We start from the raw sequence: 13,190 nt of genomic DNA, 5'->3' as shown, positions 1-13,190 counted from the left end.
ACCTTCTACAATCATCCAAAACATGACCAGTCACCACCAGCAAATGTAACAGGAGAAATAATCTGGGTACAGTAAATCCCTGTTGGTGAACTCCACGTTAAATAGATGTACTGATATATTTCAATCAAAATTTGAATTTTATTTATGTTTCTACCTAATAACATCCATATATAATATGGTAAAACATGACACATGAAAAAAGTACATCCATAATATTCATATGGTAATACCACACTTTCCTGAAAAGGAGGATAACTCCTTGCTTCTGCATCTACGATAATGGATCATAATCTACCGGTCAAATGACATATGACCCTAGAACAGGTGCAAACCTCAAAGAAAACACTTTCAAGAAGGAGTCGCTGCTCAAACATGGGTGTTGTTGTGTCAAATCAAAAGGTTAACATGGGGCTATCACCTCCAAAGCAAAGTTTCGAGCCAAGACCTTCTAGAAGGAAACGTCATACGACATCAACGATGCCTGATGTAGCCAAAAAGCATTGATCATGTGTTTTCACCCGGAGAAGATGCAAACTCAATACCAAATCCCCTAATGCCACCCTGCACCCTCTGTTGACATGCTTACTGCTGCATCTTCTAGCCGGCTCCCATCATAAAAAATCTTAGCCCTGCTCGTGGTGAAGGAGAATTCACGCGAAGCATGTTCAAGATGCATGTCACCTCGCCACTTCTGGTCGCTGGTGCACCGCCATCATATTGTGTTTCCCATTCTACGCGCCAATCTTCCCAGCTAGATCTTTAGGCCAGCGATGCCATCACGTCGTGCCATAGGGAGGCCGCTACTTGCCATAATGTAAGATCCACGTTCTGGTACCAGCTTACTCGGATCCACGAAGACCAGTCAGACCCACTCTAGCTCCAGTCGGATCCACTAAAGGTCTCCCTTTGCTAAATTCCACCGGCGGAAGCCACAAAAACCTCGGTTGATGCATGCCCAAGATGCATCAGATGTCAGCCACCATAGTTAGCAGTGCCACAAATCCATTGGTAATTACCACAGAAGAACCTTGTTGCCACCGCAAAATTGCCCATAATATTCTTCATACAACTAGAAAATCCATAATTGTATAATGCAGTCCCATCACACTGTGTTGTAATTTTCTCATGTTCTATTGATTAAGAGCATTTATGTAATTTATTTTTTCTTTCCTTGCATTTCAATTTCTAGATTACCTTTGTATTTCATTTTTCTTTTACCAGAAAATGATAGAACAATCGTTCTACAGTTAGTAAAATTAATATTTGTGTACATGAGCGGAAAAAGAATTAAATAGAACGATAAATGTTAGCTCACATTTTCTTGATCATAAAATTATTATGACGGCAAGGACAAATTTATATGATTTTCTTTTTTTGCGGGTGAAAAAATCATATAATCAGTGACAAATTTATATGATTTTCATAAATAAAATGTTTTGGTTGGGCTGGTGGGCTCCGTATGCAGGGACAAGGCGTACACACGCATATATAATCAAGCTTTCACTTCCAGTGAAGTTAATCCGGGGTTCGCTCAAAAAAAGTTAATCCGGGGCAAAATGACGGTTAACCTGTGAAATATTTCACCAATCACACTGTACTCACTACACCAGCATATTTTAAAGTTTTCACCGGGTGGTGGGTGGGTGGGCACGGCATACTGATCAACCCCACATATCGTGTAGTCCGCTTCCAGGATAAATACGCCTTGATGAATCGATGGACTAGTCGTTTACTTTCCATCTACGTTTTAATGGACATGTAGCAAGTAATGGTCATGTTAAAGCTTAATGAGACTATGCTTACCAAGAAGCATAGTGATGTTGGTTCTTAGCAGCCGCGCTAAGTTATGTATGTGTCTTGATTGATGAGTTGTTTACTACAATTGCTAGTTAATAATTTGTATATAGTTGTGAGATATCAGATTATAAACGAGGCTTATATTAAAAATATAATGTTTATCAATTTGACATTCCAATACACAAAAAAGGTATGTTTTTCCGTTATGTCCAATATGTTTACATGTAGCCTCGATCTAATATAGGAAGGCATCATAGGATAGCCAAGAAAATGGACTCAATGAAGCTGATAAGATGATCATACCGGCCGTGGCAGTGGCACAATAGTCAAAATATTCTGATGGCCTCAATGAGTTTTTTCATCGATTGTTCTATGTCGTGTGCATGTGGATGAGCATCTATATTGTCATTCATTATGCGGCTACAGATCTCATATATATATATATATATATATATATATATATATATATATATATATATATATATATATAGTCCAGATCCGACAACGATGCTGCGAGAGGCAGCGAGCTGCAATGACGAGAAAGGCTGAGCCAGGACCTCGTCAAAGATGGGGACAACGTTGTGAGTGGTAGCGAGTTGCGGCATCCGAGGCGAAGACGGGAAAGCAGGTTGACGGATGCGGGCCGGGGGGTCTAGGTGCAGGGTCCAAGGGTTGCTGCAAATCGGTGTGGCGTAGGGGGGTGGTCGTGGCGATGGCAAGCAACGGCGATAGGGGTGGTTGAGGGGCGGCCGGGCGACGCGCGACAGTGCCTGCCGGCCGCAGGTGCTGGAAACATGCGGATGGTGCTGGGCAAGTCGGCGGCGCGTCGAAGAAACAAGAAAACATATGAAGAAGAACTGCGGTGCTATCATGATCGTTGGATGCTGATCAGACGCTCCAGAGAAATCGACTTACACAAAAATAAATTCAAGCCATTTAACCATGGCCAGACCCTATAGATACTTATTTATTTTTAATCACTGAATAGGAGAGTTGTTTTTCTACATCCCAGAAGCTTGAGCACTAAGTAGTCAGTTGGTCGTGTATAAAGGCCGTCGGTAGACGTGCTCTAGCTGGAAGGAGCACCGGATTACACACGCACACATACATCCAAAGCTAGCTTGCATTTCATTTGCGGTGCACACAGGTAGCTAGCTAGCCCGGCACCATGACGCTCAAGCTCTTAATGGAAGTGAGCCCGCAGGAGCTGCTGGAGTCCCTCGCCGAGCTCCAGAACCACGTGCTCGGCTACGTCAAGTCTACGTCGCTCAAGTGCGCCGTGGACCTCGGCATCCCGGCCACCATCCATAAGCGCGGCGGCACCGCCACCCTGGCCGACATCGCGGCCGACGCCAAGGTGCACCCGGCCAAGGTCGCCGACCTCCGCCGCATGATGGCGCTGCTCAGCGCCTCGGGCATCTTCACCACCACCGCCGCCGGCACCGGGGACGACGACGGTGCTGCCGACGACACGGCCGCCGTGCAGTACGGGCTGACCACCACGGGCCGCTTCCTCGTCGGCTGGCGCAACCTGTCCCCCGTGGCGCCCTTCTTCGTCAACCCTCTCATCGTCTCCTCCTTCTTCGACCTGCCTGACTGGCTCAGGAGCGAGCCGGCGCCGGCCGGCGCTGGCTCCCTGTTCGAGCAGGCGCATGGCTGCTCCAGGCAGGAGATGGTGGGCAAGGACGCCGGGTTCGGCAGCGTCCTGAGAGACGCCATGACCGCCGACAGCGAGCTCTTCCTGGAGGTCATTATTGTTGACAAGGGCCGCATCTTCCGCGGCGTGAGCTCCCTCGTCGACGTCGGCGCCGGCAACGGCGCCGGCACGCGGGTGGTGGCCAAGGCGTTCCCGCGCATCAAGTGCACCGTGCTGGACCTTCCTCAATCCGTCGGCCAGGCAGCCGCCGCCGGCGACGGCAACCTGAGTTTCGTCGCAGGTGACATGTTTGAATCCATTCCGCCGGCGGATGCTGTCCTGCTCAAGGTAGGTATCCATGAATATCACCTATCGGTACCTCGTGGTCACGTCAATGAAAAATTTATATTTCTTCTAAATTGTTCCCCTTTATCTGTTCTAGAATGTTTTGCATGACTGGGGCCACGACGACTGCGTCAAGATACTTCAACGTTGCAAGGAAGCCATCCCCGCTAGGGGCGCCGGAGGGAAGGTGATAATCATAGATATGGTAAGAGGGTCTCTGCTCGGCGATAAGAAGATCGGCGAGATGGAAGCCATGCAGGACATGTTCGCGATGTGCACCAACGGGGTGGAACGGGACGAGAGCGAGTGGAAGAGGATCTTTTCCGGTGCTGGATTCAGCGACGATTACAAGATCATGCCGGTGTTGGGTCCCTTATCAGTGATGGAGATCTACCCATGAGAACGCGGCGAAATAGGCCATACTAATGGACATGATATGTTGCACGTATATACCCGATCGAACTCAAGCACGTTTGTTTGCATATGTGCACATGAACTATGTGTGTTGTTAATAAGCAGGCTACCTTGTTAACATGCCTGTCTTGTCATTTTTTATTTCTTCAGCCCGTTAATTAAGAGTAGCAATTTCCAGAATTATTATTGTATTTTTATGAAACTATATATTATGTTGAGATCGATAGTTGGAAAAAAAAATCTCCCTGAGCAAGGTAAAAAAATATATGATATATTGTGCGTACATCTGAACTCCAACACATTTGTTTGTATGTCGGCACCAACTATGTATTTTGTTAATAAGCAGGCTACCTTGTTAACATGCCTATGTTGTCAATTTTATATCTTCTATTAGTTAAGTGTAACTATTTCAAAAATTTATTATTATATTCTATATGCCATGTTGAGGTTGATGGTTGGAATTTATTTTTCTGAGCAATGTATATTTTGTATGACGTTTCAAATTTTGATGATTCTATTTTTCATGGGACATACTTGCCGTGGCAATGACCACTACTTCTCTTTCTTTCAAGTAATTTGATGGATCTATAGTGGAAGTAGTCATGTGGCCGAACAAGACGAAGCCCGAAACATGTGAGAATTCATTGTTTTTATTTAAAGTATTGCTGGCATACATTTATTCACACAACAAATGATTAAACACTCTCTAAAAAAACAAATGATTATAGTAGTTGGTTAAATTTTGAAATTATTGTTTTTGGAGCTCAGGCCGCATTGGGCCTAGGAGCATTATCAAATCAGTCTTTATAAAGCTATCCCAAAAATCGTCCCGGTCTAGGACTAAACCCTCTTTTTTATATCCATAGTGAGTCATATTCATCTAATTTTTGGTTCTCTTCCACCAAAATACTTTGCAAATAGGGATCTACGCCAACTAAAGCTCCCTCTACTATCATGGGCGGGCCATGGATTTTAAGTACGTCTATTTAAAATTAGGTAGAAGACAAAATAGTACGCATATAAATAAAAAATTACTCCTCCTACTTGTGCTATGTGCTATATATAAAAAAGGAAAAGAACCAAGAGAAGTAACCAAAATATAAGAAAACTTGCTACTATGTGGATTCAAACCCCAAATCGATGGATTCAACGCATTGTTCATTACTTGTCGAGCTACTATATGCCAACTATGAAGGTATAATTGTTTATCTTTAATACACATTATGTATGATATATATGAAATAATGAAGTGAAAGTAGCCGTAGCCGAGGGAGATGAAGCCCGGGACATGTGAAAATTCACATTTTATTTTAAAGTATATGTGGAATGCTACATTTATTCACAGGACACATGATTACACAGTAATTGATTAAGATTTTGATATATTGTTTTTTGAGCTCAGGCCGAATTGGGCCTACACATTTTCTGTAAAGTGCAGAACATTCATTTCACTATTTTTGTCTATGTCTTTGCCTTTTTCTGGTGGTTTATTTTTCTATTTTTGTGGTTATTTATTTTTCACAGGTTTTATTCCTCCCCTAGTTTTTCTTTTTTTCTTTCTGTTAGTTACTAATAACACATTTTATTGTGTATGTGGATATTTTTCTCAAATACACATGAACACTTTTTCAACATGAGATGAATATTTGTTCAAATGCATGTGCTTATAAAGTGTTAATGGTGTTTAAAAATGTTCATGAAATTTAAAGAAACACTCACACATTTAAATAAAAAGTTCATCTAAATTACTCACATTATAAAACATTGTTCGTGTTTGTATGGAATAACATAAAACCCGACTAAAATGGCATAGCAGAGAAACAAACTACTAGAAAACCGGATGGGAGCGCTTGGTAACGGAATCGTCATCGCGGGCCGGCCCATGTGCACTGTGCATTGCTCCATCGTTGGTCGCATAGAGCGACAAATAAGAGCCCTGGTGTCCAAACGCTACCTCTGAAGTATGATTGGTGCTGTGATGACAGTCTGTTGCCGACGTTGATTTCTTCTCAGCACTAGAAGGCCATCTTAATGGAGATTGCCCGCTGTGGTCAAAAGTCAGAACCTACATAATGTACTACTCCGTCTCATAATGTTAGACGTTTTTTGACACTACACTAACGTGAAAAAACGTCTTACATTACGGGACGGAGGGAGTAGTTTTAAATATGAAAGCTGGAATGCGAAGCAAATTATACGTGACTAAATTACCGAAAAAGGCTTTCGTCCTACTTTATATATAAAGCAAAGATCACCAACAACCCAGTACAACACACGCCACCACAACACACGCACACACCCAAGGCAGGATACATAGGCGCTGAGCGCGGCAACACCACCCCTAGCACTACAAGAGCCCTCGGGACCTCAACCGTGAACACGCCACCGCGTAGAGAAGAAGCTACATATGACGCACTGTGGGCTCCAAGGCGGTGCCTACAGGAAGGTTACGACACCGAAGCGCCGTCACCGCCCGACCCAAGGATCAGAGTTTCCCCCGGAGCAACACGACGGGCAGCGAGAGTCGCGGCGACGCCTTCAAGAAGGGAACGAGCTTCGCCGTCGCCGGTCAATCCGAAGATAGAACAGGTTTTCACCCCGACCAATATTCACCGCCACCGAACACCACACCCTGGCTACCACGCCGCCCACACGGCCATGGCCACCAGGCGGCACCAAGTCACGGGCTTTGCCCAAGAGCACCGCGACACCACCACCAGGGCCGCCGCCCTAGCATCCAAGACCTTGACGCCACCTCACCCGCCACCCACCGCTACCCCAACCAAAGATATGGGCAGAAAAGGACCCGCCTTTTGCACCCCTAAGCCGCTCCCAACGCCGAAACCCAATAGGCCGGCCAAAACTGGCCGCCATCGGCCCGTCCAAGACACTGGCGCGAGACGAGCACTGTCCTGCTGCCGGGCGCGAGACAAGCATGGTCCTGCTGCCGGGCGCAAGACAAGCTCGGTCCTGCTGCCGAGCGTGAAACGAGCGATGGCCCATAGTCAGGGAAGGGCCGAACCTTCGACGAAGGTAGCATTCGGACGACGAGGAGAGGGATCGAAGGTCGACACACGCCGCCTATGGGCCAGCCAACGCCGGAACATGCCTGCCGCTGCTGCAGTCGACCTGCCAAGCCACCGTGGAGCCATCCACGGCCAGAGCCGCAACCACACCGGGCCGCTGCCCAACCCGCGCCGCCCGACAAGCTCCAAGCGTTGGAGCCGCCGGGCACGCACCTGCGCGACCAGCCGCTGTTGCAGGCCACCACGGGCCACCACCATGCCGAGCCTGCACCAGATCCGCGGCACAGGCCCTCCACCATCCACCAACGGACCGACGCCGGGAGAGAGTAGCGCCACACCCACCACCAGCAGCGCCACCTACACCACGCAGAGGCCACTGGCCTGGGGAGACTAGCAGCCCCAGCCAACACCACGCTAGCCAGGGCACACCACTGCACCTCGCCAAACACCAGCCCAGCCGAGAGAGCCGTCTCCGGCCAGGCAGGATGGGATCAGCAACTCCATCGCCGCCAACTAGAGCCGTCGGAGCCTCCACCACGCGCAGCCGCCCTGCCACCCACGCGGCCCAGGACGACCAGCACCGCCGCATCCCGCCGATGGCGCGTGCCCACCAGATCCGAGCAGAAAAGCCCCGATCCGCCGCCGCCAACACGGCCAGCCGCCGCTCCTCCACCGCGAGGAAGACAGTGAGGAGGGGCCGCCGCTCCTCCACCGCGAGGAAGACAGAGAGGAGGGGGCCGCCGCCCCAGCATCCAGCGCCACTGCGCCGCAGAAGAGGCCGGAGGGCCAGATCCGCGCCGGCGCGCAGCTCCACGACGCACGGCGCGCCGTCCAGGGCTGGCCTCCACGCGAGACGAGAGAGAAAAGGCCCGCTGCCGCCGGCAGCCGCACGGGCTTTGCCCGGCGGGGACGCCCGACGGCGGCGAGGGGGGAGGGAGCAGGAGGGGGTGGCGGCGGCGGCGGGGTTAGGTCACCCGAGCCGCCCCCCTGGAGAGCGACGCGGGTGGGGGGGATCAGCAGTACCCATTCCACTTCAATGCAGCAGGTTTGAGTGCAATTCCACTTGCCAAAAGACTTGATGGCCTTGCCCAAGCATTTGTGCCCCCGGCTTACTATGCCCGTGGATGTTAATTACTTCACCCTCTCCACATGACTAAATTAGCTCCTTCTCTGCCGTCTGGCCAGCATGTTTGGTTACTGGAGTCACCAGATTTTTTTTACCATTGAACATTATGAATGAATAAACAAAGCTGACCACCCTTATCTAAAAAAAGGAGAAGAAAAAAGTTCTTCCTGTAGTAGTGCATGCTTGCATTGGGCGTCATTGGAGAAAAAATATATCTACTCACGCTCGACGTCGAGTATTTTGTGGTGACGAAGTGATGGTGAATGATGACAACAATGAAGCAAGCCGGCTACCTCTGATCGATCTACTCACATTACAAAGCTAGCTTTCTGCTAGTTGATCCGCTCCTCGCCGATCCTCCGTGTAGATGTTGCAACCAATGCCAAAACATACACACGTACACATCGTGATGAAATGAGATGAGATCCTCTCCTATGACCATGTTCCCCGACACCGGCATTTCGGGATTGTTGGTTACGATGACACGATAATTAATGCCAGGGCCGCCACTCAAACAGACAGTTCAGCTTGCAGCCAGCCAGCCAGCCAAGGAAACAGACTATAAATCCTGAGCCCAGCACATACCCCATTAGACCAAGCTGCTGCATGCCATTGAAGCTTCATTCGATCACAAAGCTAGCGACTAGTGATCCCTGCCCAGCAAACAAGAGTAGTGCTCCTGCTTCCGAAAGATCGGCCATGGGAAGCATCGGAACCCCCAACGGCAACGGCAACGGCATCGGGCACGGCAGTGCCGCGGTGGCGCGGCGGCAGCACGCCGAAGGCCCCGCGGCCATGCTCGGCATCGGCACGGCGAACCCCACTGGCGTCGAGGTGCCCCAGAACATCTTCGCCGAGAACCTCTTCCGCGTCACCAAGAGCGACCACCTCACTGAGCTCCAGCAGAAGCTCACCAGAATCTGTACGTACTATGTTCTTCCCTGTTCACCACGTTGACTATAGGAGCACGAATCTGCATGCATGCTTGTTTTTTCTGCTACTGATTTATGCTTCTTTTTTGGTTGCAGGCGAGAAGACGGGCATCGACAAGCGCCACTTCCACCTGACGGAGGAGACGCTGGCGGCGCACCCGGAGCTGTACGACCACGACGCGCCGTCGCTGGACAACCGCCTCGCCATCACCGTCGACGCGGTGCCGAAGCTGGCGCAGTGCGCGGCGGCCAAGGCCATCGCCGAGTGGGGCCGCCCGGCGAGCGAGATCACCCACCTCATCTTCAGCACCTACTCCGCCTGGGGTGCCCCGAGCGCCGACCTGCGGCTCGCCACGCTGCTCGGCCTCCGCCCCACGGTCAACCGCACCATCCTCAGCCTCCACGGCTGCTACGGCGGCGGCAGGGCGCTGGGCCTCGCCAGGGAGCTCGCCGAGAACAACCGCGGCGCCCGCGTCCTCGTGGCCTGCGCTGAGATCACACTCGTCTGCATTGGTCGGTACAGCGTGCACATGTGGATGGCATTAATGAATCGTGGAAATACGGTGGGGGTTAAAAGTGCAGGTAGTTAATATAGGGGCATTGGTCGGTACAGCGGGGTTACGGCGCACGGCGTTAAGTGACGGGAATTACGAATCGTTCCATTGGGACAGGATGGTTGGACTGCATGTATCATTCAATTTGTACAGCTCTCTCCCACCCCCGCTGCCAACAAACACAACACACACACCAGGAGACGCACGCGCGGACGCATCACCGGGGCTGTCTTGCTTGCAGTTGCTCGCGCGCACCTGCCGGCCGCCGCTGGCCGGTGAGGCCGCCTCACCCGCGCAAAAGCGGAAGAGAGCGGAGCAGGAGGAGCATGTGGCGACCGACGGCCTCGGCGCGCTGGACCTCCGACGGGCCAAGGGGCCGTTGGTGGGGTTCGAGCGCCGCCTCTGGGACATCCTATCTTGGATGTTTCTCTTCGTTTGTGTACATCAGGTTCATATGCTTGTGCTTGAACCTATCTTTAAATGTGTTCTGCTCAGCTCATTTCAGGAAGAATTGCCCTGTAATACAAGCTTTTCTTCTTTGTTATCCCTAGTAGGGTTATGTAATTGACAATGTGTTATCTTCATGAGCTGAAATATATGGCGCTTTTGGCGCCTTTCTCTGTTAAAAAAACAGGGGGTAGGAAGATTAAATCTTAAGAGTTCTTTTTTTTTGCAAATAGCATCTGACGCGTTGTAGTAGTGTGTACTGATTTGTATCTACGTTGGCAATTTTTTGAAAATGTCTTGTAGTGGTCCGTGACATTCGTGAGCGAATTTTTTTCTCTATAACATGACAAGTTTGAAACAATTTCTATGGGCCACACAACAAATTCCGAACATCATGTTTCCCATCACATGGCCAATTTTAGGAAAATTTGTAACTATGACACAACAATTTTACGAATTGTGTTTTCTAAATCACAGCAACATCTTGAGACAAAATTATTGTTATCTCATGGCAATTCTCGAAACAAATTGTGTTTACCAATCATGGCAAATGTTAAAACAAATAGTATACGACCATGACACCTTAATATATATGTGAGGCCTGGTTCCAAGTCGCTAGTGGAGCCAGGAATATGAAATGAGATTCCTGCAGTTGGTTTATTCTCGACGCGGGTTTGTGTGATTGTTTAGGGTGGTGGCACACACATGTGCATTGTACATTTGTTCCGAGTACCTTTTCCGCTGTAAAATGAATCCCCACATGTTGCAGAAAGTGGTTTTCAAACAGTAAGCCTTACAAGCGGGAGCTAGACGGGCTTGCCATGTTGGCAAACTATGGGCCAGATCGTGGGATGGGCGCATCCGTCCGCATGATGCAGTTGAAACTTCAAAGACGACAAGTTTTACCCAGGAGGAGCTCCCCGCTCGCGGTGTTTGATGAACCCGAGTTTCGCGGCGCATACCGTTAGCACCCCCTTCAATGCCATTTGTCCAGTGCTTAATGCTTCGAATTATCATAATTTACATTATATGAAACAATGCAGGATGAATTCATGTGTGGCCAAAAGAAACCTCGTTGGGACAGGATATTCGGGATGTTCAACAAGCAGAAACTCCAGTACGACTTGTGCGAATGCTAAAAGGTAAGTGAGCCTACAAAGTGTGATGCACAGTATCGTGACTGGGATGAACATGCAAGGCTTTTCACATCATTTCCATTTTGCCAGTTCATGGAGGCACTGATAGTGGACGATGGCTGGTGCCTTTATGAGGCATATATTGAAGGCAAAAACTTTGTAGGTGATGGACCCAATGTTGGCGTCCGTCCTGATTACGCCAACTCCACCGTGCGACCCCATTCTGTCCGGTCCTGTCCGTTTGGGGTAAAAGGGACAAACCGGTCGGTCCAGCGCGCGACGGTCCGGACCCATCTGGTTCGTTTTGTGTCCGGGCCGACCCATTTCGAGCGCAAACATGCGCCAGGTTTGGGTCGTGGCGGACACCAAACGGCCGCGTGCCTTGTACGCGTCGGGGCCGCGTGGCAGGCGGCCACCTACCCAACAACTGGCACTTGTCGGACGACCGCGCGCCGATCCCGCCGGTCCCGCTGAGCGGCCGTGCGCGCCGCCAGGAGATCGAGCGCCGTCGCCGCCTCCTCCCGGACGACCTCTACTACCACGAGAGGTACGCCCCCGACTCGCCCCTGTGGGACACTTGGTTCCGGGATGAGCACGACATGCGGTGGGCGTCCTTCTTCGCCGGCACTTCCATGCCGTCGCCATCTCCATCTCCATCGCCACCACCACCTCCTCGCATGACAGCGGAGGAGGAGGCCCGTCTCATGGCGCGTGTCATGGAGGACATCATGCACACGCACGACGAGCGCCAATGGGAGGGCCTCGAGGAGATGACGGCCCTCTCCGCGGCCGGCGACGTCGCCATCCCCGAGCTGGAGATGGTGCCGAAGGAGGAGGTGATGGAGGAGCCGCCGGTGGCCGCGTTCCACCCGGGCCTGGTGGGCCAGGGGTGGAGCTGGTCGTGCACGGACGAGCAGATGGCGGCCGCCGTGGGGGGCGTGAACTGGTGCCCCACGCCGCTGTTGGAAATATGCCCTAGAGGCAATAATAAAATGGTTATTATTGTATTTCCTTGTTCATGATAATTGTCTATTGTTCATGCTATAATTGTATTAACTGGAAACCGTAATACATGTGTGAATACATAGACCACAACATGTCCCTAGTAAGCCTCTAGTTGACTAGCTCGTTGATCAATAGATGGTTATGGTTTCCTGACCATGGACATTGGATGTCATTGATAACGGGATCACATCATTAGGAGAATGATGTGATGGACAAGACCCAATCCTAAGCATAGCACAAGATCGTGTAGTTCGTTTGCTAAGAGCTTTTCTAATGTCAAGTATCGTTTCCTTAGACCATGAGATTGTGCAACTCCCGGATACCATAGGAATGCTTTGGGTGTACCAAATGTCACAACGTAACTGGGTGGCTATAAAGGTGCATTACAGGTATCTCCGAAAGTGTCTGTTGGGTTGGCACGAATCAAGACTGGGATTTGTCACTCAGTATGACGGAGAGGTATCTCTGGGCCCACTCGGTAATGCATCATCATAAGGAGCTCAATGTGACTAAGTAGTTAGTCACGGGATCATGCATTACGGAATGAGTAAAGAGACTTGCCGGTAACGAGATCGAACAAGGTATAGGGATACCGACGATCGAATCTCGGGCAAGTAACATACCGATTGACAAAGGGAATTGTATACGGGATTGATTGAATCCCCGACATCGTGGTTCATCTGATGAGATCATCGTGGAACATGTGGGAGCCAATATGGGTATCCAGATCCCGCTATTGGTTATTGGCCGGAGAGATATCTCGGTCATGTCC

At 50.0% G+C, this 13,190-nt stretch overlaps 2 protein-coding genes across 2 annotated transcripts; both read left to right on the top strand.

The window, feature by feature from the left end:
- Positions 1-2,729: 2,729 nt before the first annotated feature.
- On the top strand, positions 2,730-4,666 carry LOC109770989 (acetylserotonin O-methyltransferase 1). Its single transcript, XM_020329705.4, has 2 exons — positions 2,730-3,781; positions 3,876-4,666. The coding sequence occupies exons 1-2, from the start codon at positions 2,966-2,968 to the stop codon at positions 4,176-4,178; spliced, it is 1,119 nt and encodes a 372-aa protein (XP_020185294.1). The 5' UTR covers positions 2,730-2,965; the 3' UTR covers positions 4,179-4,666.
- Positions 4,667-8,956: 4,290 nt separating this feature from the next.
- Positions 8,957-10,959, top strand: LOC109770996 (bisdemethoxycurcumin synthase-like). The gene is made up of 2 exons (XM_020329713.4): positions 8,957-9,266; positions 9,373-10,959. Exons 1-2 carry the CDS (start codon positions 9,044-9,046, stop codon positions 9,864-9,866), a joined length of 717 nt encoding a protein of 238 aa, XP_020185302.3. The 5' UTR covers positions 8,957-9,043; the 3' UTR covers positions 9,867-10,959.
- The last annotated feature ends 2,231 nt before the right edge of the window (positions 10,960-13,190 follow it).

The sequence above is a fragment of the Aegilops tauschii genome, chromosome 6 (genome assembly GCF_002575655.3).
Source record: "Aegilops tauschii subsp. strangulata cultivar AL8/78 chromosome 6, Aet v6.0, whole genome shotgun sequence".
NCBI lineage: Eukaryota > Viridiplantae > Streptophyta > Magnoliopsida > Poales > Poaceae > Aegilops > Aegilops tauschii.
The sequence above is the reverse complement of the archived record's forward strand: the minus strand, read 5'-3'. Positions and strand labels throughout refer to the sequence as shown.